This window comes from Globicephala melas, chromosome 12, assembly GCF_963455315.2.
Source record: "Globicephala melas chromosome 12, mGloMel1.2, whole genome shotgun sequence".
In the NCBI taxonomy this organism is placed as follows: Eukaryota; Metazoa; Chordata; class Mammalia; order Artiodactyla; family Delphinidae; genus Globicephala; species Globicephala melas.
In genome coordinates, this window is record NC_083325.1 from 83,079,659 (window position 1) to 83,104,387 (window position 24,729).

At 52.3% G+C, this 24,729-nt stretch overlaps 1 protein-coding gene across 2 annotated transcripts; it reads right to left on the reverse strand.

The window, feature by feature from the left end:
* Positions 1-2,921: 2,921 nt before the first annotated feature.
* On the reverse strand, positions 2,922-12,955 carry KLF11 (KLF transcription factor 11). 2 transcript variants are annotated; one of them, XM_030844595.3, is made up of 4 exons: positions 12,781-12,955; positions 10,918-11,187; positions 8,677-9,637; positions 2,922-5,552 (listed from the first exon to the last, which is right to left on the reverse strand). In XM_030844595.3, exons 1-4 carry the CDS (start codon positions 12,820-12,822, stop codon positions 5,272-5,274), a joined length of 1,554 nt encoding a protein of 517 aa, XP_030700455.1. In that variant the 5' UTR covers positions 12,823-12,955; the 3' UTR covers positions 2,922-5,271. The 2 variants fall into 2 exon arrangements, with proteins under 2 accessions (XP_030700455.1, XP_060165614.1); XM_060309631.1 differs by lacking the exon at positions 12,781-12,955 and adding an exon at positions 12,523-12,702.
* Between the last annotated feature and the right edge of the window lie 11,774 nt (positions 12,956-24,729).

Consider the following 24,729-nt stretch of genomic DNA (forward strand, 5'->3'; position numbering starts at 1 on the left):
GCGCACAGGACTCGCCTCGGTTTCAGGCTGTTCTCCTCCCCCCAGGCGCCCCGTCTGGAGATCTCCAGGGTTTTGTGGGCCGTCCTCTCTTTCTTGGCAGTCTGCCCCTCACCCCCAATGCCTTGGCATCCCTGGACCCTCAGCTCCATCTCCTCGACTCAGGGACTCCTCTGGGTCCCTGCTGAGTTCCTGTCCCTGCACCACAATCTGGAAACCTCCTCAAGGCAGCAAATCTGGGCAGTCACAAGATTCACTTATTTCCTGTCTTTCAGGGTCACTGTCTTTCATGACCTAAGGTCCAGCTCCTGGAAAACTCTCATTTGATACCTTTTGTCTGGATTTTTTGGGTGTGAGGGTATATTTGTTTCCTGTTACTCCATCATGGGCAGAAGTGGAATTCATATTACTATCACTTTAATGTTTAAACTGTCACAACATGGCCAGTGGGAGCCCCTGTGCCGTTTAGCACAGTCCCTGACACTCTTGATGGCAGCCGGCAACACAGGAATACTCTAAGCCCATTCTGTTATTTCTGGGCCCTAGCTCCCTTTGATAGAAAACTAAGGTTTTCTTCCACGTACAAAGTAGAAGTGCCAGACCCTGAGACAGGCACACTACCTGCTGTCTCTACCTAGTCTTCACTATAAATAAGCAGTCTAAAGGTAGAGTACCTTTCTCAGCAACACAGAGCTAGATGGAGTCAGACCTGCACCCAGGCCTGCCTCGGGCCAAATCAACACCACCTACCAAAGCAGCCTGCCAGGAGTCTGGTAGACTTTCCCAGGCCCTCTTCCCTGGACTCCTTCAGGACTAGGGGTTCTGACCGCTCCAGTAGGAACTTGCCATATTTTACTGAACATTGCAAGTCTAATCTACCTGCTAAAATGTAAGCTGCCCTGTGATAGAAATCACATCACATCCATCCATCCATCCATCTATACCCCTACCCACCCATCCACAAGTCTTGTGGGACCCACAAGACTTACAATCAAATTCAATAAAACTGGCAAGTTCTTCCGAGTGGTTAGAACCTCTAGTCTTGAAGGAGTCCAAAGAAGGGGAGCCCTGGGAAGGCTCCCAGAGGCTACCACCAGAGCTGGGCGGTGAGAGCTTAGCTGCCACTGCCCCACCTTGTCATCATCTCACTCTGCCTGTGCATCTCCTCCCCCAGCACCACTGGACTTGTAGCAACCTGTTTCTTTTTTTTTTTTAAACACAGTCTTCTTTTTTAAAATTAAATTATAGTCTACAATATTATATTAGTTTCAAGTGTACAACATAGTGATTTGATATTTTTCTACATTGCGTAAAGCTGACCCCGGTAAGTCTAATTACCGTCTGTCACCATAGAAAGTTATTATGGTATTATTGACTATATTCCTTATGCTGTACCTTACATCCCTGTGACGTTTATTTTATAACTTGTTTCTTCCTTATCATCTTTGCTTGTTGACCAGTTTGTCTGCTGAGATGAGAACATGCTGGGGAGAGGAAACCTGTTTGCAGAGCCAGCTCTGGGCAATTCTGGGACGACTAGGCTTCCTACAGAGTGGTGAGAGGCTTTTGAGAACGAGCCTCCCTAACTTAGCAGGGACTGAGTGTGTCTCACCCCCCTGGGGTGTGGTGTCCTTGGTGCCCGGACTTCCTCCCAGGATGGGGCCTGGGTGTTAGCAACATGTCTGAAGTCCTTAATTTAAGAAGTCCCTAAACAAAGAGGCAGGTTGACAGCAAAGGAACAGTGGATGTTACAGCCAGAAAGTAAAATCTTGGTGGCACAAAGGGAGGAGAGCAGGTACAGAGTCAGAGTTGAGGCTAACGGGTGTGTGGCCGGCACCTAGGCGCAAAGGGGCTTGGAGTTGGAGAGACTTTTCTAAGTGGATTGCTAAATGCAAAGCGCATTGATCCTTTACCGCCTCCCCACACACCTGCACATACACACACGCACACACGCATAACCGGGACTAGCGTGGCTTATGGAGTCACATTCCAGAATGGTTGGCTTGGGAAGGCAGTCAGTCAACAGGGTAGTGACAGACTGGCTGTGGAGCGGGAAAGGAGCCCAGGGCGCCTCCAAGGTTTTGCACCTGAACAGCTAGAAGGATGGACTCCTTGTCCTTTTTAAAGGCAGCGGGGTCACTGTGAGAAAAGCAAGTGTGGAGGAGATGGGGAGTTCAGTCGTCTCAAGTTTGGGATGCTGGTTAGACAGGTGTCAAGCAGAGGGCTGGACACAGGAATTTGAAGCCAGGTGTGGAGCGTAAAGGAGAGACATACATGCGGGGCTCTTCATGGTAGAGAAGTTATTTTTATCTAAGTGCCAAGGCTGGAAAAGATCACCAAGGTTGTGAGGGGAATAGAAGAGGGGTCAGGGAGAGGAGGGGGACCGGCGAAGGAGCAGCGAGGTAAGAGAGCAGCACGGTGCGGCCTGCAGGGGAACCCATCAACCCTGTCCAGTGCCGTTCACAGACAAGCACGACGGGCACCAGGAGCTGAGCCCACGCGAGTGCCTGGCCACACCCACGAGGCCTCCCCTCACGGGACGTGGATGCACAGCCCCAGCAGAGCGGGCTTGAGAGAGAACGTACTCCAGGGGCAGGAGCGGAGACTGTGGCTCCCTGATGTACCTTTAAAGCTTGGGCTGGGGGTGGGGGAAGGGAGGGAAGAGGCTGCCTCCCATACTCCCCTCTTGACACACGGAGGGCATGAGGATGAGGGTCACGGGTTACCCAGCAGCCATGGTCCTCTACTGCCAAGACCGGTCCTGACGTCAAATTGGCCAACACAGAAGCTGCTCCTTCACAAAGGACCCTCCAAAGAAGCCAAAGGGTGCCCTGAAAGTAGAACAGAACCCAAGAAAACAAAGAGGAGGGTCAGGCACTGGGTACACCGGAGTGCAGTTGAATGACACAGGACACAAGTCCAGTTTGCAAATCAAAAAAGTTTTATATGATCCAAAGAAAAAAGTTACATCACACATATTCATTTAAATAATAAGTCAAAGTCTGTTACATAAAACATAATTCTGAAACATTTAACATTTTATTAACTACTTGAAAGGCTCAAAGTCAAAAAAGATCAAGCAAAACTGCTCAGGCAGTAAAGTGCACTGGGGGACGTGCCGCCCGCGCCCTCCTCCGATGCCCGGGCCGCAGCGGAAGGACTCCACGCTGAACACGCACCGCGGGGTTCTGGTTCTCACGTTGCATTTTTCAGATGAAGCTGTTTCCCAATTTACAATCTTTCAATCACAGAGGGCCAAAAATGTTGTTTACAGAAGGTATTTCAAAGTCTAATCAGGAAATGGAAGTGTAAATCAAAACTTTTTTTTTTTTTAACACATCTATCCTTTAGCAACAACACTGCTCAGAGAATGAAGTTCTAGGTGACAAGCAACCAAATACTCAAAGACGTTGTATTATCTACCAGAACTTTAGCAGGACTAACATCACTTTGTATAATTAAAAATATCCAGATTTAATGCCACTTACAGCATACACAAAGAAATGTTTATGCTGATTTAAGATATAAGTGCAAGAAAGAACTGGGTGGTGGGGAATCACGAACTATAGACATTTAATTCTGGTTCTCTTCCAACTGTAGCATGTCTCATGACCAGTAGGAATACTCAATTACAGAAGTCTCCAAAGACACGGAAGCCTACTAAACACACAGCCGGCGCTTACAGAACTGTATGTCAATTAGCAGTTGATACTTCATGGGTATCAAGTAACATACAATGAATGACCAGGCAAGGGTTATTAGACTAAAAAGACCTGAACACAAAACCTGATATTTATTCAATATTTCACCTTACCGTCATTTTAATAAAGGTAAATGCAAATAAATAAGAGGCAAAGACAAAAATCTAAATACACACGGCACAATAAAAACCATTCCCAGGCTCGAAGGGCAGAGCAGTATCACTGTGTTCCTTACATGCACTCTCTTGCCTGGATTCCCAACGCTGCCCAACCAAAGCAGTCTCAGCAGCTTCCTGGACACCTGGACACTGGGGCGCAGTCTCTGTAATGCTAGGACCTGTGCTCACAGCTTCAAAGTGATGCCCATGGTCTATTCTCTAGCCAGACTGCAAAATACCCCATTCCAAGTAATTTTCTGTTTGATCAAAACAATTTCTTTCAAACAAAATGAATGAAAGGACAGCTTGGTAGTATTACTGCCGCTTAGTGTAACTTGCATTTCCCGTCGTTCTTAATACTTAATAAATAAAGGAATCAGAACACTGGAGCTGGACCATACGCATGTCCGCTTCACCTTACATAAGCTTTACTTTGGTGGAAAGTTCCTCCAGCTACTAAGGACATCTTTTTCTCTAAGTTACTCTACCCACAAAACACTTGGATAAGGCCACAGCAAAAGAAGTCAAACTGACAACTGACAAAGCAGCTGGGTTTGAGTGCTTACATTTTCTTTTTTGGGGGTTTGAGGTACAAACAGGAGACTCTGAATGGTCTGCTCTCAGCAGAGTACAGACACTCAGACCCTACATCAGCTCTCTGCTCACCGGGTATCCACCGAGTATTTTACGTTAATCTCTGGGGTACATTCTTCACAAGTCACACCATGGACACAGGTGACTAAGGTCTACTTAATGAAAATTTTAATTCCTTGGGCTACAGCCTTAAAGAAATAGTTGTCTGGAATTTCCCTTGGAAATGTTATGAAGAAGCTGACTGCGAAGTTTTTTCCCCCCATTTCTTTAAGAGGCCCCTATTCAACCAGTTCTGATTCTAAAAAATTCTTAGATCTAAAAGGCCTGATTACAAAGTTGTAAAGTTTTTTTGTCTGAATGATGTGCCAACTTTACTAAAAGTAGGGTTATTATAAAAACATCGTTAAACATTGAAAAGAAGATTGTAAAATCATCTATATAGAAATTGGTAATTTGAGAACCAACAATATAAATTTTTTTTTATAAAAAACAGTATAAAAATTAGTAACGTGTCTCATTTCTACAAAACAGGAGTAGGAAGGTTGTAAAAAAACCAGATTTTGTAAAATTTATTGCCGAAATGTTTGTTTGAATGCTGGTGATTTAGATTATCAAATTTTCTTCCATTTTCCTTAAAACAACTTCTGAAACTACAAAAGATATTGAACAGGGTTCCCCACCAAAAAAGACAAGTTAACATACTTTCATCAGAACCAGCTCCCCTAGCCCTCAAGACAATTTCTTTTGGAGAGAAAACCATCACTTCCATTCCTGAAAAAAGGCTTTGAAAAATTCCCATCCACAACTCCCTGGAGGACCTTTCATGCAGAGGCCGGCAGGTGCACCAGCGGGCTCCCAGGGTTCTCTGCTGAGGCAATTCTGTTCAGTTTGCCAACCTCCGCCTGCCAGCCAGGGATCTTCTTGGTGGTCATATGGCGCCGGGCATGCTTTGTCAAGTGGTCGCTGCGCATGAAACGCCGATCACACACTGGGCATACAAACTTCTTCTCCCCAGTGTGAGTTCTGCGGTGGCGAGAGAGTTCATCTGAACGAGCAAATTTTTTATCACAGCCATCCCAGCTACAGGTGAAAGGTTTCTCTCCTGAGAGATAAGAAAACACAAAGTAAAGAAAACATAAACGTGCAGCACCTTATTGGACAGGTTAATTCATGTCGTTTTAAAACTGTATTCGTCAAAACCTAAGCAGCAAGTAATATCCTATCATTCTGGTATCAGGTTATTTGGAAGTCAAGAAATCGTCCAAGATGCATTTCTTCCTGCCACACCTAAGATGTAATATGTCAGGGCCCAAAGACATCAAACTAATCTAATCCTTCTAAAGATATTTTTAAATAAAAATAAATCTTTGACTGTGAACTTGGGGTAGGAGGTAAATTCTTGAAAGGAATGACTCCTTCCCTCTCTGGAAGCTGCACATATAAAAAAAAAATCCCTCCTAGCACCTGCAAGACTTCTCAGAATCATTAATTCCATCTTCATATTTGTTATTACACTGACAAAGAGGTTAATTGCAGAACAGGTTAGAATTCTAACAGCTACCTTCTTGTTGTTACAAGCTTCAAGCATCTGTCATTCACTCAAAGTTTCAGAGCCCCCGGCAGGTGTCCTGCCCATACTGTGTCTTCCTGGAGGTACAGGGGTGAGTGGGAAGCCCTTGTCCGCAGAATCCTGGGCCTTTCTAGCCAGCAGGAATGCTCCGTCTCCTGCATCCTGAAGCCCTGATCTTGACCAGGTTGTGACCACCATAGACCGCTTGTGCAACCTTGTGAAGGGATTTGATAAATGCTGTTGCGTGCTGTCATGTGACCTACCTTCCCGAAGGTTTACGACTTGTCTAGTTCATCCATCTATGTACAGTTTAACCCCCGGCACAGCACTTTGTATGACAGGTGGTGAATAAATGGTTTTGAATGAATGAGTGTTGGAGAGAGATCAACTAAATATCTGATGTTTTTCAAAGCTGATTTAAAAGGAAAATTCATTATCACAGTGATGCTGTGATGGATTTCAAAGACCCCATGTTGAAAGCATAAGGTTACCTGTTCCCAGGAAACTACCACCAGTGCTGGCAGCATACCAGATGGCCAGATGTTGGACAGAGAACCAACACCCTTTGGCGTGGGATTTACAAAGTGCCCTATGTTTTCAGCATGTCAAAAATGTAGCCTTTGCTCACTCGACCGTATCCTAATTAAACAAATTTTCATGTTGGTACAGTGGAAAACTATCTTATCTAAGGTAAACCTATCCAAGATTTCTATTTCTTATAAAAACTCCAATTTAGTGTTTATGAAATAACACAAGAATTTGATTCTTCAGAACCTTTATGGTTACTTAAATGTAAGTACTTTGGGAAACCTGAAAAGAGCTTGTATGATCACCTTAGTTTCCTACCAAGGGAAGCTGACTGAATAAACAGTAAAACCTCATTCCACTGCGCTTCCCCACATGTGGAATCTGTGTTTGGATGTGATCTGAAGTTCACCTCAGCAGTCTCAGTGAAAAGCAGGGCTTGCCAAGTCAATGAGCCCCTTAGGGGTGCCCATTCACACCGATACAGCCATGACAGCAACCCTGCATCACCAATGACTAGTGCCAGGCTCTTGGGACAGAAACCAAGAGTCTATATCCAGTGAGATCAGACACCTATGTACGTAACTAAAAATACAAAGGGAGAATAAGGTGAAAAACACAACAAACCACCAGGGTCAAATAAAGAAGGAGAGATCAGGGAAGAGTTCTAAGAACTAACTTTGGGATGGCCCTTAAAGGGTTTTCAGTAAGTAGAGACAGGCAGAGGGCAGAGGGTGAAGGGCAGAAATGTGGAACTGGAGAGAGACAGTAAAGGCAGAGAGGCAAGTTCTTCACAGGCCAGGTTTGGGGCCTTAGCCCGGAAGCACACAGCCCCTTCCGCAGTGTGGAGGACAGCAGGGCTCCTTCCGTAAGGCCCGCCTTCCAGATGCGGCTTCATTCTGCAAGCGGGAGCTGCCACGATTGGAGTTCTAATGTGTTAATTAGAAACCACTCTACCAGGAAAGCATTTCAAAGTAAAGTACTATGACAACTCCCTCCAATTCAGCCTTTCCTAAACTGTATTTCACAATTCACTGCTGTCCCCCAGGCCACTAGCCGGCATCTGGGGTTCCACGATCAAGACAGCTTACGAAGCACATCTTTACTGCAGAACCTGCGTCCTGTTAACTGGGCTTATTATATATACATATGTGTGTGAACCTTTGAAAGGTGAGTTTAACAAGCAGACTATTTAACCACAGGACCCTTGAAAACAAAACAAGTGACACTAACTCAAAGAACAAGAGTGTCACAGAACACCTGAGACGTTCTGCCCTAATCAACTACAGCAGAAGTTCTACCTACCAGGCAACCTCACACCTCCGCTAAACATGGTAGCTACCAGCCCCATGTAGCTATATAAACGCAACCTTAATGAAAACGTTAAACTTCGGTTCCTCAGACACACTGAGCCACACTGAGCCTCAGACACAATGGCCAACAGCCATTCCACTCGACGAACACGTGGCAGGCTGCGGGAGGGCCCCCTGGGGCAGAACCAACATCACATTTCAAGTCCATGTGGCTAGTGGCTACCCTCCTAATGGACAGAGAACATTTCCATCACTGCCGAAAACTCTACTGGATCTGACAGGACAATGAAGAGATCATTAAGTCATTTTAGTTAGTTTCTTGTGTGAGTCCTTCTGAATTAAAACCACATATTTCCAAAAATAAAAAAACAATATTCCTTTAAAGTTCAAATATTCTAGAATTCAAACTTTCCCATACTTTGGAGAGCTCTTTCCCCATAGTAAGCCTAAGTAAGTCACACTGATGTTTATTGAACGTGAATGGACACTTTCTAAAATGCAAAGAAAGAATGTCTACTGCAATGTGAAGAGAAAGGGGGAATGTGAGCCTCACCCTAAAAGCCTCTCAATCACAGGTTCACAATCACAGAACTATATTACATTTTAGCTACTGGGGTGACCAGATACCATGTTCCAGGAAAACCACTGACAGCTGTACTAACGTTCACCCCAAGACTATGAAGGCTTTTCAGAACCAAAGAAGGATGGCCACCTTCTCCAGCGGTTCTCAGCTTCGCTCCCACTCAAAGGCGGCTGGACGTGTGTTTCCCGATCACGGGATCCGACATTCCCTATGCCGTACCTGCTTCAGTTCTCACCTGTGTGAGTGCGAAGATGAGCCTTGAGGTGGGAACTTTTGAAGTAGGTTTTCTGGCAGCCTGGGAAGTTGCAAACATAGTTCCTCCTTCGGGAAAAGTCTACCTGAGGGGCGCAGTTCTGACTGGATGCAATGAACACTGGAGCAGGGGCAAGGGGCAGTAACTTGGTATTCCCAACAGCCATTCCACTCGACGAACACGTGGCAGGCTGCGGGAGGGCCCCCTGGGGCAGAACCAACATCACAGTTCCCTGAGGCACAGACGGTCCCACGAACACAGGCTGGGGCACTGGAGCAGCGTGGGGTAAGATGGGTTTGACAGTCCCTGCAGACACTTGGGGAGATGGCTTCAAAAAAGCTGATAACATGCCACTTTGTCCAGTCACAGGGATCATTTGGCAAAGGACAGGGGGACTAGGAATGGGGACAGAAATCAGAGGGGTGGCTTTCCTTGGCAAGTCATTTTCATAATTCTTTGGTGAGCAGGTCTGAATTGCAACGGGCCACCCTGCCTGCTGGTCTTTGGTGGGGCTCAGGCCACTGGACTTGTGCAAACAAGGCTGACAGGATGCTGAGTTAGCGCTGAGCACACTGTCTGTGAGGTGTGTGTCCTGCACAGCTTCAACGTGCCCCAAAAACTGCGCTTCTCCTTCCGCGTTGGCCGAAAGTTGGTGTGCTTGAGTCTGGGTGGTAGGAACGTGGGCAGCAGCAGGACTCCCCCCAGTGTGGCAAATGACACTTGTCACCGTGGCCCTGCAGTGAGGGCTGACAGCCGGCTCCAGCAGCTCTGCCTTCAAAGCAGGCAGGGTGCTCTCTGCCCTCCTGCTCAGCACTCCGGCTGCCCCAGTAGAGGCTGGGGCGACAGCCACGACCACAGGTGCTTTGGAATCAGTTACTTGGGAAGGAACAACTGTCCCTGTTGACGGCTCCAGGAGGTCAGGGCTCTGAGGAGGAGTCATGCACTTTAAAAAAAAAAAGAAAAAAGTACTGTGTGAAAAGGTTGTTTTGGTTAAATTTTAAGGAACTTACTTTGATCATGTTGTCCCCAAGATCTTTACAAAGAAGTATCTAGAAAAAACTGGTCAAAGTCTGCTCACAATCACACCCAGTGAATATAAAAGCTGCATGAGACACTTTACTTTCTAGCTTTCTCTCCCTTTCCCGACCTCTCTCAAACCCATCCATCTGCTCGGTTATAAGGACGCCAGTGCCATTCCTGGCCTCGCACAGCTACTGAAATGAACAATTTGCATATTAGGGCTGCAAATGAGAAATCAAACTTATATTCAAGATGAAAGCTTTACACAATAATTTTAGATTCTCAAAAATTTTTTAAAAATCTCAGTGGTAATCATTTAACACACACATATCCAATCAATCACACACGTATCCTGTGCCTATTGGATGAGAGGTAAAACCTGTCAGAATGACCCATAAAAGGCCCTGCTCTAACCAGGGGTTCTGCCTATAGTGAGCCTCTGTAACACCTCCCCCACCACTCCCACTTATCTTCAGCCTCTCAGTGGACGATCCCAACGCTGTGACGTGCTCTGGGCAGCCAGGCCCACTACCTGTACAATCCTCTCCACTACCCCCGAGTCCCTTCTCATCCCTCTCTCTCCAAGTCGGTTTTCCACACTCTCCTTCCAGGGCAGGCTTCCAGCCCAGGGCAATTAGATTATAATTTTCAGTTTTGTTAGCAACTGACAGCTCTCGACTTCTCCAAGTTGCGAAGCAGTTTTCCCCAGTAACTTCAGAGCTGTAGCAAGTTAAGAAAACCAAAACCAAAACCAGTGCTTGACTACACCCAACTCACCCAAGAAAGAAGCTGGCTGCCACAGGGTGGCAGAGGCCAGGGTCTCAACCCAGCTAACAAAAGCTGTCCAGTGCCAAAGCACAGGCTTTCCCCAGCTGTGGCAGTGGATCCTGACCCTGGCCTGGGGTATCTGGGGAATCTAAGCCTCCACCCTCAGTTCCCCAGGGAAATGAGTACATTTTGCTTTCTCCCATTAATCTGTACGTTTCAGCCTACGGACATTTTCACCCCGTGGCTGCAAGCTATGATCAATCAATGGAAAGCATATTTTCAAGAGAAAAAAGAAGTTTTCACCCTTAGGACCCATACAGGGGAGGGTATGAACTTGCTTGCCAGCATCGGGTGAATCTCCCCAGGAGCTCTTCAGCATGTTTACTGAAGGTACTCCAGCCATTGCACAAATCGCTCCTCTCCCCCTCCTCTTACCAGAGTTGATAAAGAATGGAAGTCCTTTGGTAACTCGGGTGTGGCTGCGTCCACGTGCACAATGGTGGAAACATCCCCAGAGTCAGAGACAGGTGTGAGGGGTCTTATCTTTAACAAGTCCCCTTTCTGGGATCTCTGACCCCAGGAGCTCATACAAACAAGAGCCTCGACAGCTTCCATGTCGTTCTGCTCCAAGATGCTGCACGTAGACCTCTCGCTGTCGTGCCGCTTCCTCTCCAGGATTGACTCGCATATGTCCATGATGTCAACCTAAAGTCGACACAACACAGTGGCTGAGTCCCTGGAAACACAGGGAGGGGGGGACCGGGACAGCACGGGGACGCGCACACCAGAAGCCTGCCCCGCCCCCGGCAGCACGCGCACGCGCTCTGGCTTCCAGGGAAGGATGCCTGCCGAGCGCCGAGGACCACTCGCTCCGAGCCAGCGTTCTGCAGCGGCGGGTGGGGGGCAGTGGGGGGAGGAGGAGGAATGGACTCGGTCCGCCAGCGGCTTCCACGGAAAATCCTGACTGTTAACAAAGGTTATTAAGCTAGCTTCTCCTTCGGGAAATGATTAATAACACTTCCAGAAGTGTGAGCTGCAGTAGCTAGTACCAAACTGTCCCCGGGGGAGGAGGAAAAGACACTGATGGCTGAGGTTGGGTAAGATGAGAGCGCAGCCCTTCTGAGTCGGCGAAGCCACCAGAGCGTCCCCACAGACGCATCTGCGACAACCCCGGAGGCTCCACACCAGTGAGGCCGTCACTCAGCAGAGCCCTGGGCGGGAGAGCCTGCACTGGCTCAGCCCCGGTCCCCACACCCAGGAGCACCGATTCACGCCACAAGGCCAGCGCGGGGAGAGGAAAAAAGTGTAAGATGTGCCACAAGCCCGGGCCCCGAGGACTTCCCAGCGCAGCAGACCGTCTCTTGTCAAGCAAGAGCGGGGCGGGAAGCGGCTGAATGATCTCTTCGCAGAGAAATTCTACATCTACTAAGATACACACTTCCACTCAGTTTGCCTAAACATCCAACCTGTCCTGCTCAGGTGTCCCCCAAAGCACACAGGCAACGCCGCCGCCTTTACAAACGCCGCTCTAGCCCCACTTCTGCCCGCAGCCCGGGCCTCGGAACGAACTGCGAAGTCACAGACGTGCAGGCTGCCGCCTGCTTGGCCCACAGGCGGGCAGGGACAGGGCGGCGCGGGGCTCCCACACTTCTCTCTCGGCCTCTCAGCGGTCCGCGCGGCTCGACTAGGTCCCAGGTCCAACCAGCGAACTCCTCGCAGCCCTCAGGTCCCGACCGGAGCCCGCCAGGGTTGAGGCGCCGGGGCCCGCCCCCCGCCCCGTGCAGCCTTCCCGCCGGCCTTTTCCCCGCCCCTTGCCCCGCCCCCACGTTCCCACAGCCCTCGCCCCGCCCCCACCTTCCCGCCAGCCGTTGCCCCGCCCCCTCGCCTTTCCACCGCCCGTGCGCCGCGTTCCCACAGTCCTTGCCCCTTCGCCGGCGCCCCGCCCCCGCCGCCCGCGTGCCGCGTTCCCGCCAGCCGCGCCCCACCCAACGGCCACCTCCTCAGGGCCTGGTGATGTCATGGCTGGAAATAGCCCCGCACCTGAAGCCGGCGGGGCGGGGCCGCTGCGGGAGCGGTAGACAAAGCTGCGCAGAGAGCAGCGCGAGGCACACGCCCACTTCCCGCCCCTCCCGGCGCGGCCTCGTGCGGCCACCGCCCCTCTCGACTCCCGAAGCCGCCCGGGCTCCTAACGGTGCGCGCGCGGTTATGCCCCGCGCGCCTCTGGCCTCCTCCGCGCCCTGGGCCCGCACTGGCAGCGCGTCCCCGCCTCGCCCCTCGCTCCAATGGGAGGCCACTCACCGCGCGTGCGTCGCCCGAGCCCGCGGAGGCCGGCGTGTGCATGGTGCCGGCGGCCCGGAGGCAACAAAGCGGCCGCGCGGCGGGAGTTCAGTACAGCAGCTGCCGCACGTGCACGGCGGGCGGCGGCGACCCGGAGCTCCAGCGGCCGGCGTGCGCCTCCGCCCGCCCGCGCGGCTCTGCCCTGGCGCGGCCCTCGCGGTGCGGGAGGGGCGGGGCGGCTGGGGAGGGAGCGGCCGCAGGGGCGGAGCGCGGAGGCAAACCAAAATACACCACGCCCCGACGGGGCGGGGCCTGGAGGGCGCCAGCCAATGCGCACCTAGCCCGTGCGCCGCCGGCCAATGGGTGCCGCGGGGAGCCGCGTGATCAGAGCCTGGCAGCGGCGTGATCGGGCAGGGCGGGATGCTGCATGTATTTTGGTGGCGGCGAGGGGGCGGAGCTTGAGGCCCTGGAAAGTAGGGGAAAGGCCACGGCGGCGGCGGCGGCCACGGCGGCGGCGGCGCGGCCGGCGGGGACCACGCAGCTGCGGCCGGGGAACTCCCCGAGCGTGTTGGGACGGCTGGGAGGAGGATTACGCTTAAAGGGGCCACCGCCCGCAGCCTCCCGGAGCGCAGGTCCCCATGAAGTGAATCCGTCCAGAAGAGGCGGCTCACCTGGAGACCTCAACCCAGATTTTGCTTTCTTGTTTTTTAATTGGTATTAATCTACTGTCGCTCTTAGGAGTGCATCCCTGGCCTGGAAGAGTTTTGAAAGCTGGCTAGCTCCAGGTGACATCGCCTGCATCTGCTGCTTACCGCAGCTTCTAGGCCTGTGTCTGCCGCTGACCCCGGTCCCCAGGCAGTTCTGGGCTGCAGTTTCCGCTTAGCTCAGTGGGGGTGGGGGGCAAGACGGGTGCCCACCCGAGAGGCTCCTGGTGAAACCCATTCTTCCCAGGCCAGGTGTAAGCGTCACTCCCTATGGGAAGTCCTCAGGCCTGAATGAGAGCGATGCCTAGGACACCTTTTTTCCCCCCAGTACTTCGGTTGCCTGTTTCTCAGGGTGCGGTTTATCCAGTTCTGCAGCTCCAGGTTCCTGAAGTGCAGGCTGTGTTTATGTGCACCCTCACAACCTGCAGCGAGGCATGAGACAGCCCTTCATCCATCCACGTGGCCCACATTTGCTGGGTTTCGATATGGCTCGGCACAGCGCACGGTGCAGAGGCCACAGTGCAGAAGCCTTGACCCTAAAAGCTAAGAGCAGGTGAAAGTAGAGGATCCCTGCACTGTGGGGATTGGCTCTGAGCAAGAGAAGCTCTGGGCCCAAGGAACAGGCCATCAGAGCACCAGGCCCTCCCCCTTAAACTGATAAGGAAGCAGGTGGGACCCAGGGCTCTGGCCAGCTTGTTCCTCAACAGGCCTGCTCTGTTGGGCAGAGGGAGCATAGGCTGACCTGCAGCTTCTCTCCATTTCATCTTCTTCAGATCCTTCGCAGTACCTTTCATGGCCTGTAACTTGTTTCTTCGGTTATTTGTTAATTGTCTCTCCACCAGAAGGAACCCTCCCAAGGTTAGGGACCTTGTTTAATTCACTGTGAACGCCCAGTGCCTGGCTCGCTGCAAGTACGCAGTAACCACTGGTTGAATGAGTGAATGAAGGCCAGCACCACCTGGCCTGCCCACTTGGACATGCTGCAGACCCCTCTACTTCAATGTCCTTGAAACTCAACTTCCATTCTACCCCAATCCGGGTTTCTCGCCTCCAGAAGGGCACCACCAGATACCTCATTCCTTCACCCAGAAATCTGAGAGTCACCTTTGACCCTTCCTTTTCCTGCACTTGCTTCCTTCTGCCAATTACTTTGTGTTCTTCTTCCTAAATCTCTCTCAAACTCTTAACTTCTCTCCATCACCTACTCCTGCTCTGGTCCAAGCCACCATCTTCTCTCACCTGAATTATTCCGCTGCTTCCCAACGGGTCCCCCTACCTCTGGCTTCGTCACCTGTAATCTGTGCCTCATCTCACTGCCACAGTGATCTTCTAGAAGTAGAGATGGTACCGAACCCATAATCAAACCCTCAGTTTGGAATCCAAACAGCTATGGGACTGAAACTTACTCCTTAGGTGGGAATCCATGAGTCTGCGTAACCAGGCCCCAGCCAGTGCGTGCTGCATCATTCTGGCCAGTTCCCCAAATCCCTTTCCCTCCTGCCCCCATTGCCTCCGTAGGGAACCCTGTGCCGCCCACATCAGGTCAGATCACTGTCTTCTGCTTTGTACGTGGCGTTCCTTCTGTGTGGAACACCACAACCCTTCTCCACTTCTACTCTGTAAGACTGCAGTGTGACTCCTCAGCAAAGCGCTTCCTGACCCCCGAACAGCAGGACGACTCAGCCAAGTGCTAAGTGCAGGGTTTTGGCGTCACACCCGGATGCAAATCCCAGCTCTGCCAATGTGGCCAGGCCATGTGGCCGGCTATGTCTCTGCAGAATAGGAGGTGGCATCGACTCTCCAGGAGTCTGGAGCACAAGCTTCTCTCACCTCCAGCTCAGTTTCTGCTCCCTGGACAGCAGGAATACCTGGAAACTTGGGCAGCAGGCTGGCTCGGGGCTCTTCAAGCGTAAGGCCCTACCCTTCCTGCATCGGTCCATGTGACAGAGAGACAGGTCTTCGCTTATGCTTGTCCCTTCTCTCTTCTTCCCCACCTCTACCCAGATACGGCTTCTCCATGAAGCCTTTCTCCCCCGCAACCCCCCCCGCCTCTCTCTCTCTCTCTCTCTCTCTCTCTCTCTCTCTCGCTCTCGCTCTGTCTCTCTCTCTCTCTCTCTCAGACACACACACACACACACACACACACACACACACACACACACACACACACACACACACACACACACACACACACACACACACACACACACACACACACACACACACACACACACACACACACACACACACACCAGTCTGTGGTTGCTGCCAAACCCCAGATGCTGGTCCTGCCTATAGTCAGTGGATATTGACATGTTTATAAACTGAAGACAGTTACAAGTCGTTGACACAGAGCCATCACCGAGGCCCTCATTGGCACCAGGCCCCACAGACCCTCAGGCAGAGCGCGGTCCAGCAGGCAGACTGGGCCTCGACACAGATAACTCCTGGATAAAGTAGAGCATGATGCCCCCAGCTAGACGGCCACCACTTTCTCGTGGGTCCTCCCAGAGAGTCTGTGTATACGGAAAAAATACTTTTACACAGAAGGCAGCGTTCTGTGCACCTTCTGCATCTTGCTTGCTGATTTCACAACGTGTCTTGGAGCCTGTTGCAAATCAGTACAAAAAGGTCACCCTCGTGATTTATCACGGTTAAATGCTATTCTGTTATATGGACGTGTTGTACTTTATTTAACCACTCCTGCTTAAATCACTGGGGTATTTAGACTATTTCCAGTTTGCCAGGACATCATGTCCATTCATTGTTTGCCCACATGCAAAAATAACTACAAGATTACTTCCTAGAATTGGAATTGCTGGAAATGCTCTTGCATTTCTTTTCCTTTTCCCTTTTGATAAATTTTATCGAAGTATAGCATAGATATAGGGAAGTGCAAAAACTTAGGTGTACAACTCGGTGAATTTTCACAAGGCAAGCACACTTGTGTCACCAGCATGGAGATCAAGAAACAGAGTATTAGCAGAATCCTAGAAGCCCCCTCCCTGACCCCATCCAGGATAATCCCTATCATGGCTTCTAACACGATAGGATGTTTTTGCATGTATTGAAACTTGTACAAAGAGTATCATATGGTTTGTTCTCTGTTGGGTCTGCCATGGAGTTACATGTAGTTGAAGATCATTTATTCTTGTTGATATAAAATACAGCACAGTGTCCATCTAGTCTCCTGTCGATGGACATCAGGACTTTCCAGTCTGGGGCTATTATGAGTAAAGCTGCTACGAAAATTCTGATACGTGGGTATGTGCATTCTTAATTGAGGAAAATTGTCAAATTGCCCTCCAAACATGCTTTTGTGTCCATTTACCCCGTGAACAGTGAACTGCAAAGCCAGTCCCCTCTCCCTTCACTAATACTGAACCATCTGGAATTTTTGACCTCTACCAAGCTCAGTGGAAAAAATGAGAACTCATAACAGTAGATTGCATTTCTTTGGTGGGGTTTCCTTGAGAGTTTTTCATGTATTTGAAAGCCATCGTGATTTCGGTTTCTGTGAACTTTGAAGGAATTTTAAATGACAGTACAGGAACTTGAGCGTGTTTGTACACTTAAGTGAAGGGCTCAGAGGAGGAAAACGAGTGACGCAAGAGGGAGAGGGAAGGGAAGGAGGTTGGGGAGTGGTGTCAGGGGAGGGCTGGGAGAGCACTTAACAGGGAGGCTGGCCCTGGGCAGGAGGAAGGACCTGCTTCATCAGAGAACAGGGGAAGGAAGAGAAGGTGGCTGGGGAGTCAGGAAGATTCTGGGATGCAGAGGAGAGACGGCCAGGGTGATGACCTGTGATCTACCTTCTTGGTGACGTTAGGAGCCATCTGCTGGGGAGGGGGCCCTAGTGAGATGAGAAAGGTTTGGAACAGACTCAGCGGGAAACGTGTTAAGGACTTGGCCAGGGAGAGCGACAGCAGTTGCTGGAGTGACCCTGGACAGAGTAATGGGTTGGTGTCCGAGCTCCTGGTATTAAAGTGCTGGATCACCTGGGCAGGTCTCTTTGTCATCTTTGAGCCTGTTTCCTGACCTGCAAAATAATCAGTCTTGAATTGTGATCAAGTTAGCTTTCAAGGTTTTGTTATGAATGAGAAAAATAAGGGCAAAGAATACATTTCTTCCTATAGTTAAGCCCAGTTTGCAGACCCTCACTTACTCAGAGATCGTATCCTCCTATTTTTTCTTGTTACAGTGTCACGTCTTTTAGGAAGCGATGGTGATAGCAGATGGTACATCATACTCTAAGTTGTGAGAACAAAACACTGGCAACCCTATGGCAGCCCCTCAAACTTGTCCTGATATTTTATGGTCAGTGAAATGCCCAAATCTGGGAATCTCTGTACTAGATGTTTTTGGAGGTCCGTTCCATCTTGGATAACCGTGGTTCCACAAGGGTCGTTCCCTTTCCACGTTGAACTTGGAGGAGCTGATTTCAAGGCCTAGTCAGAAACAGATGGTTGGCGTGACTCCACTTCACTCTGCCTGGGCCTGGCAGCTGCCGAGAGGCAGGGACCCACAGCGGGCAGGCAGGCTCTTTCCTCTGACCCTCAGCATCCCCTCTCCAGGTGGCACGCTGGCCAGCCCGGGTTTTGCCAGCTCTTGAGTGTTTCAGCCTTTGGCCAGAGCCCAGCTGTGGAGCTAAGAGGAACAAAGCGAGTCTAGAGGCTGCCTTCCCTGCCCCGACTGCTGCCAGGGTGGGTGGGAGGGCCAGGGAGAGCTGGCTTGGGAGGGTAGAGCTGGCTGCTGGCAAGGCCTGGGTCCGGCCCATCCTTCCTGCCTTTCTCTTTCGCTGGGCTGAGCTCACTGTCTGGAAGCCACACAAGGACCGGAACATGGTGTAAACTGACTAGCTGCTTGACCAGCAGGCTGGTTGACTAAGCGACCTAATCAATGATTGATTAGTGGATGGATTAATGAATCACCGACCCACCAACCCCCCTGTTGGATGACTGATCCACCAACCTGACAGCAGGCATCCGTCACTCCTAACACCCTCAGTTTCTTCATCTGTAAAATGGGGTAGTAACTGAGGACTAGAGAGATGAAGCAGCCCTGGCTGGCACAGGTGGAGCCAGGCTCCATCTCTCAGACCCACGTCCAGTGCATCTTTCTCCCAACCATCTCCTCCTGGAAAACAGGCACTAAGAGCACGTGTGAGTCCTGTGAGTGGACCTGGGTGGTGGCGGGGGCCTTGGCAGCTCCCACGAGACACAAAGGGGAAGGTCAGCTCCTCCCTCTACACACAGACACACAGACACACACAGACACACACACACACACACACACCCCTTCATGGTGGCTGCGGCTGCCTCGTGGCTGCTGTGCTCTGCCTTCTCTCTGTGTGTCCCCAGGCCAGGGCACGACCTCTCTGAGTATTGCATCTTCAGACCTTCTAAGAGGGAGAACCGGGCTGTGTGTATGTCAGGTCCCCAGGCCCGGGTAGAGGGGCCTCCAACTTGCAACATTTGCCAAAGGAAAGCTTGGGATGCGGATGTGGGCGTAGTGGGCCCCTGGAGGCTTCTCGGAGGGGATGGGTGCTCAGTGGGGCCTTGAGAGCCTGGGCAGGACAGCCTGTGGTGCTGTGGGGAAGGAGAGCCCTGCTGTGTGCTTGGTGCTAGGGGACCATGGAGGGACCAGACCAGCCCCTCCCCTTTGGTCCCACCATTCGGCAGGAGAGACTGACCTACAAACGAGGGAATGTACTGTCCACAGCGGCCACACTGGAGGCGCAGGTGCGGGGGGAGCAGAGGGGACCTGACTCCCTCTGCCTGCGGAGCTGGCGGGAGGGCCGTCTGGGACCATTTCTGCAGGAGATGTCATTGGAGCTGGTGTTAAGGGACAAGTGGGAGGCAGCCGTCCAGGGAGCGGAGGTGACATTTCAGTGTTGACGACACACCTCATTCACCTGTGCCTAGGCAGCGGGTGCCCGATAGGTGGAAATAAGCCTGGGGAGAGACCTGGGAGGAGAGCAGCCAGTCCAGCGGTTCTCACACTTGAGCAGCATTAGAACCCCCTGCAGGCTGCGTCAAAACAGACTGCTAGGTCCAGCCCGGCGCGTCTGACACAGCAGGTCTCCAAGGGGGTCAGAGAGTTTTCATTTCTAACACGTTCCCAGATGGCGTTGCTGCCACCGGTCCAGGGAGCAAGCTGCGAGAAGTACTCATCTAGTCCGTCCTCCTCTTTTTTGTGGGAAGAGAAACAGACCCAGAGGAGGGGAACGACTCATCCAAATCACTCTCAAACGACCAGAACCCACGCCTCCGGGCTCAGTGCCCTCCACCACATTGTGAGGCCCCCTGGAGGACACCCCAGGGCCACTGTCCTGAGAACAGCCCCAGAAGCAAGCCCTCAGAGGCCAGTGCGGTGTTGGGCAACAGCACCAAGTACCTGCTGGCCTAGGCGGGCAGCCTTCCAAGTGTCCGCGTGGCCGCCCAGGCTGTCCGCCTGGCCAATGGCCTGTACCTGGAGGTGCTGCCAGCCCGGCTTCCCCAGTGACCCAGTGCGGTGCTGGCACCAGCCCAGGCGGGCAGCAGGGCCAGCGGGCGGCAGCTCGAGGTGCTGGCAGAGTGGCCGGTGGAGAAGCATCTCACAGGGGGACTTGCACGGGCCCTGCAGGGCCTGAGCTGGGACCTGCCGGGACGCCAGCTCCTCACGCCTGGCCTCTGGGGAGCGCCAGGCCGAGCCTTGGTTGGGCTGCATTGCCCCGGTGGTCCCAAGCTGGCCTGACTCAGCATAGGAATGGATTTTAAACCCTCGAAGGAGGTACCAGCTCCCAGCTCAGAGCTGAGCACAGCAGAACCAGGGGGCATAGCCCCGCTTCCCTCGGGTGGGCTGGTCCTGCTGCCCGCTGCTTCCCGGGTACCAGGGGCTCCTGGGTGGTGGCCCTTGCTCCCCGGCTCCCTTTCTGCCCTGAAGCCCCTCGTCTTCCCCATGAAGCCCCCGTCCCAGGTGCAGTCAGTGCCCCTCCCTCCTCGGTGTCCCCGTGCGGCATCTCTACAGTGACATTTGTTATATTTACCATTTGTTTATTTACCCTTTTGTCTCTACCCTCAACTGGGAGCTCTGACCTCAGAGCAGGCCCGTGTTGATTGGGCCAAGAAATGAGTGAACTGCTTAGCCAGGATGAGTTTAGAAAATGCCTCATGCCCTGATTTGTCCGGAGCCCCTGCCTGGACACCCTTCTGGCTCCGTGTCACTCATGGATCCCCGCTGGGTCCCTCGGGTCACTCGCTAGGCTGCCACCCCATCGTGGGCTCTGAGAGAGGTAGTTTGCTCGGGCTCACGATTTGGGAGCCATCTTCACTGCCCTTCTCTCTCCCTCCTAACGGGCAGGGACGCTGAGAGGTGGGAACCTCCTTGCCAGGAGCGACGCCTCTGCTGGTGCCGCCACCCCGGGGGCCTCGCGGAGACTTGGGGCAGTAAGCCAGCAGGACCTGGCCCCTGTGCTTAGCTCCCCCAAGCAGGTGTGGACAACAGCAGCTCTGGCTTTTGCTCTTTCTGTTGCAAGGCAAGCAAGTTGATGGTGAAGCCTGGCACTCTGCCAGCCACCAGGGAGAGATAGGTGTGACACAGTTCCTGGCCTCACGGACTCTGCTCACTACCTGTGTGACCTTAGGCAGGCTGCTTAGCCTCTCTGAGCCCCAGTTTCCTCTTTTGTAAAATGGGGATGGTAATAACATCTACTTACGGGAATGTTGTGGGGATTAAATGAGATGATGCTCACACAAATACTGAGAGGTGCCTGCCGCATAACTACTCGTAAATGATGACTAGGAAAGCTGTCCAGTGATAGGGAGGCTCACAAGGAAAGCAGTGATAACGGTATAGTTTGGTAAGTGCAACGAGTGCGGAAAGCACAGCAGGCTGTGGAAATATGGGGGGTGGGGAGCCGTCTTAGCCACTCAGCTCAACTGGAAGGAGGAGACCTAATGAAGATCTTAAAGCGGAGATCATTAAAATGCATTGTAAGTAAGCAAATGGCAGAGAAGAGACAATTCTCCCCCAAGAAGAATCCCAAATGACATGCAGAGATAACCCCCTCCAGGGACTGGAGCCTAAATCTTCTCCCGCAGAGTAGGAACTGGATGTAGTGACTCACTTCTAACACATACAGTATGGAAAGGGCAATAGAAACTTCACAGTGGAGAGAGCGGGCAGACATGATCAGGTGACGGGGACTAACCTCACTGTGATAAGTCGTATTGACATTACAGGCCCCCGAGGTGAGGCGAGGAGGCCACTTCCCGTCTGTGTCATTCTTTCCTTGATTCCACAACCCCAGTCTAACCATGAGCATCCTCAGACAAACTCTGATTGAAAGATGCTCTACAAAATGCTTCACAGGACCCTTCAAAACGGGTCAAGGAGAGACGGGGGACCATCACAGATCGGAGGAGACTAGGGGGACACGAGGACTAAATGCACCGCGAAATCCAGGATGGGATCCGGAAGTAATGAAAGGGCATTTGTGGGCAAACCGGTGAAATCTGAATAAAGTCTGCGGTTTAGTCTGTCGTGTTGTCCCGATGTTGATTTCTTCATTCTGACAAATGAACCACGGTTATGTAAGACGCTAACCTTAGCGGAAGCTGGGTGGAGGGCGTACCGGAACTCTCTGTACTATCTGCAGGTTTTCAGTAAATCTAAAATTATTACAGAGTAAGAAAAATTTTTAAAAATAATTCACTGTAAGAGATGAATCAGAGCAGGTTTTCCAGATAGCACAGGTGTGTGTGCACCTGTGCACGTGTAGATAAGGGAGCAGTACATACCTGGCCAAGCGGGCCAGAGGGGAAAGCATGGAGTTTTGGGGAACTGTGAGTGTGGCTGGATCCGAGAGGGAGGGAGTCCTGGGAGGCTGGAGGAAGGCGGGGGCCGCTGCGGGGGGCCTCTGTCAACCACCCTGAGGAACCTGGGTTTCCAGGAAAGGGGATGCACCACGCAGAGCTGACACCCCAATTCTTAGCGAGACCGACGCCTGTTTTGCCCAACAGCAATCTCCATCCACAGTACTGTCCGTGGCTGTTCCCAGACCCTCAGCGCTCCCGAGCCCCCCTGTTCCTTATGACTCAGCTAGAATAGCTTCAAGTGCTCACGTGCAGCCCTCATCCAGCTGGAAATCTGCATCCTTTCCAGTATCACCAGGGATCCCCCGAGGGCTCCATCTCTCCCAGGCACCTCTGGCTCTCAGACCTGTTTGTACCAATTTCTCCTCTTCTTCTCATCTCTTGGTCACGGACTCCCCTTGGACAAGCCCCTGTCCATCACGGCCAAGTGTGTGGACGCCGTGAGCGAAGGTCACGCTGAAGGAGGGGGGATAAACAATGACAACATGAAACGGAACATCCCTGTTACAAAAGCCCAAGTCCTCTGTCCTCCAGGGATTGTTCTCCACATGCCGTGCCCCCCTCTTCTCTCGTCCCCGGCTCCCTCAACCCCACTCCGTTAACTCCGTCCCACCCCCAACCCAGAGTGGTCAGGCCTTGGGGACTCTCTCTCCACAACCAGTGACCCACGCGTAGGTGGCTCTCCTCCAAGAACAGCTCTGCAGCCAGCTCTGGGACTGGCCGTGTTTTCTCCCTCTGCACCGATAGTGAATGGGAATATGTGTTAGGATTGTGATAAATGCAGGGATGCCCTGAAAGGGACGAGCTCCCCAACCTGAGATGTGCCCAAGCCAGAAAGGGCAGAAATCCATCAGGGCTGTGGAGTGATTCCTGCCGAGGGTACGCTGGCTGCTGGGGCCCCAGGGCCAGTCCTGAGATTCTGGGGGCTTGGGCAGCTCCTCCCAGGACCCCACAGTATCACAGGCCTCCAGACTGTGTGACCGCACCTGGCAGCCCATTCTCATATAGAGCGTTAGCCTTCTCACCAGGAAGTCCCTCCTCAGCCCTTGCCTGAGTTGGCCGTGCTATCTGTCATTAGCTAGGTACCACAAGTCCCGGGGATGCAGTTTTAGCTTGATACCCCCATTCCAGCATATATACCAACCCGATAAATGCAGAGCCTGCCAGGGAATCATTCTGAAGCTCATGGCCCCTCATCAGGCGTCTACCAAGATGGCAGCCCCACAGGCTGGCCGAGGGTCCGGGAGAAAGACTCAAATTCCTCGTCTTTGGCAAATGCCCTCCGTCTTCTCTCGCCCGTATTCATCAGCAGCATTGCTTCCCAATCCTCTCTGGTGCTGGGAAGCCGCTTTGCCTGGCTCAGGCAGGGGTTGACCCCCAGGGAAGGGAGCCTCAGCAGGAAGTCCTCACTCATCACACCAGCCGCCCTCCAGCGCCTTCCTCGCACTCCCACTTCCGGACTGCGTGCAGCACGCCGGCCTGCTCTTTGCCTTCCGGGCTCCTTTAACGGGGCTTCCTGGGGCCTCGGGCCCTGCAGGCGACTGGACGCCCCGGCACTTGGGCTCAGGAGGAGGCTTGAGGAGCCGTGGTAGCTGCCAGGTGACGAGGCACCTCACCTTCTGCGGGAAGACGGCTTCCCAGGGGCAGGTCCCCCAGCCTGGGCAGCGATTACGGACCCAGGGAGGCTTGACTCTCTCCCAGTGGGAACCTCTGACCTCTGATTTGTCTGATCTCAAGGCCTGACCCCAGATCTCGGGCCACCTGAGTTAAGAGCCGGCACACATGAGCCGTCATGATGCTCCCTTACACACATATTTACAGAGCACTTTTCCCTCCATTTTCTCCTGTGGTCACCCGGGCGGCGACCATTACCTTCCTAGGAGGTCAGTTTCTTCAACTCTAAAATGGGTGCAATCATACCTCCTTAGCGGGGTTGTGTTAAGAATTGGAGGTGAGGGGCTTCCCCGGTGGCGCAGTGGTTGAGAGTTCGCCTGCCGATGCAGGGGACACCGGTTCACGCCCCGGTCCTGGAGGATCCCACGTGCCGTGGAGCTGCTGGGCCCGTGGGCTATGGCTCCTGAGCCTGCGTATCGGGAGCCTGCGCTCCGCGGTGGGAGGGGCCACAGCAGTGAGAGGCCCGCGTACAGCAAAAAAAAAAAAGAATTGCAGGTGATATTCCACAAAACATGGCCCTTATAGGCAGTCAAATTATCCCCATCCCGAGCAGGTAATTTTTTTGGCTTGGTTGGACCCAGCCTTGCCTTCATGTCAGAACCAGCTTGTGAGTTTGGGGGTGGGAGAGCTTCTTATTCTATGACTGAGGGAGAAGGGGGCAGCTGGGAACCTCACACTGGGATGGCACCCATCACCCCGGATGTGGGACCCCCAGGAACCTTGGCAGGGACAGGGGCTAG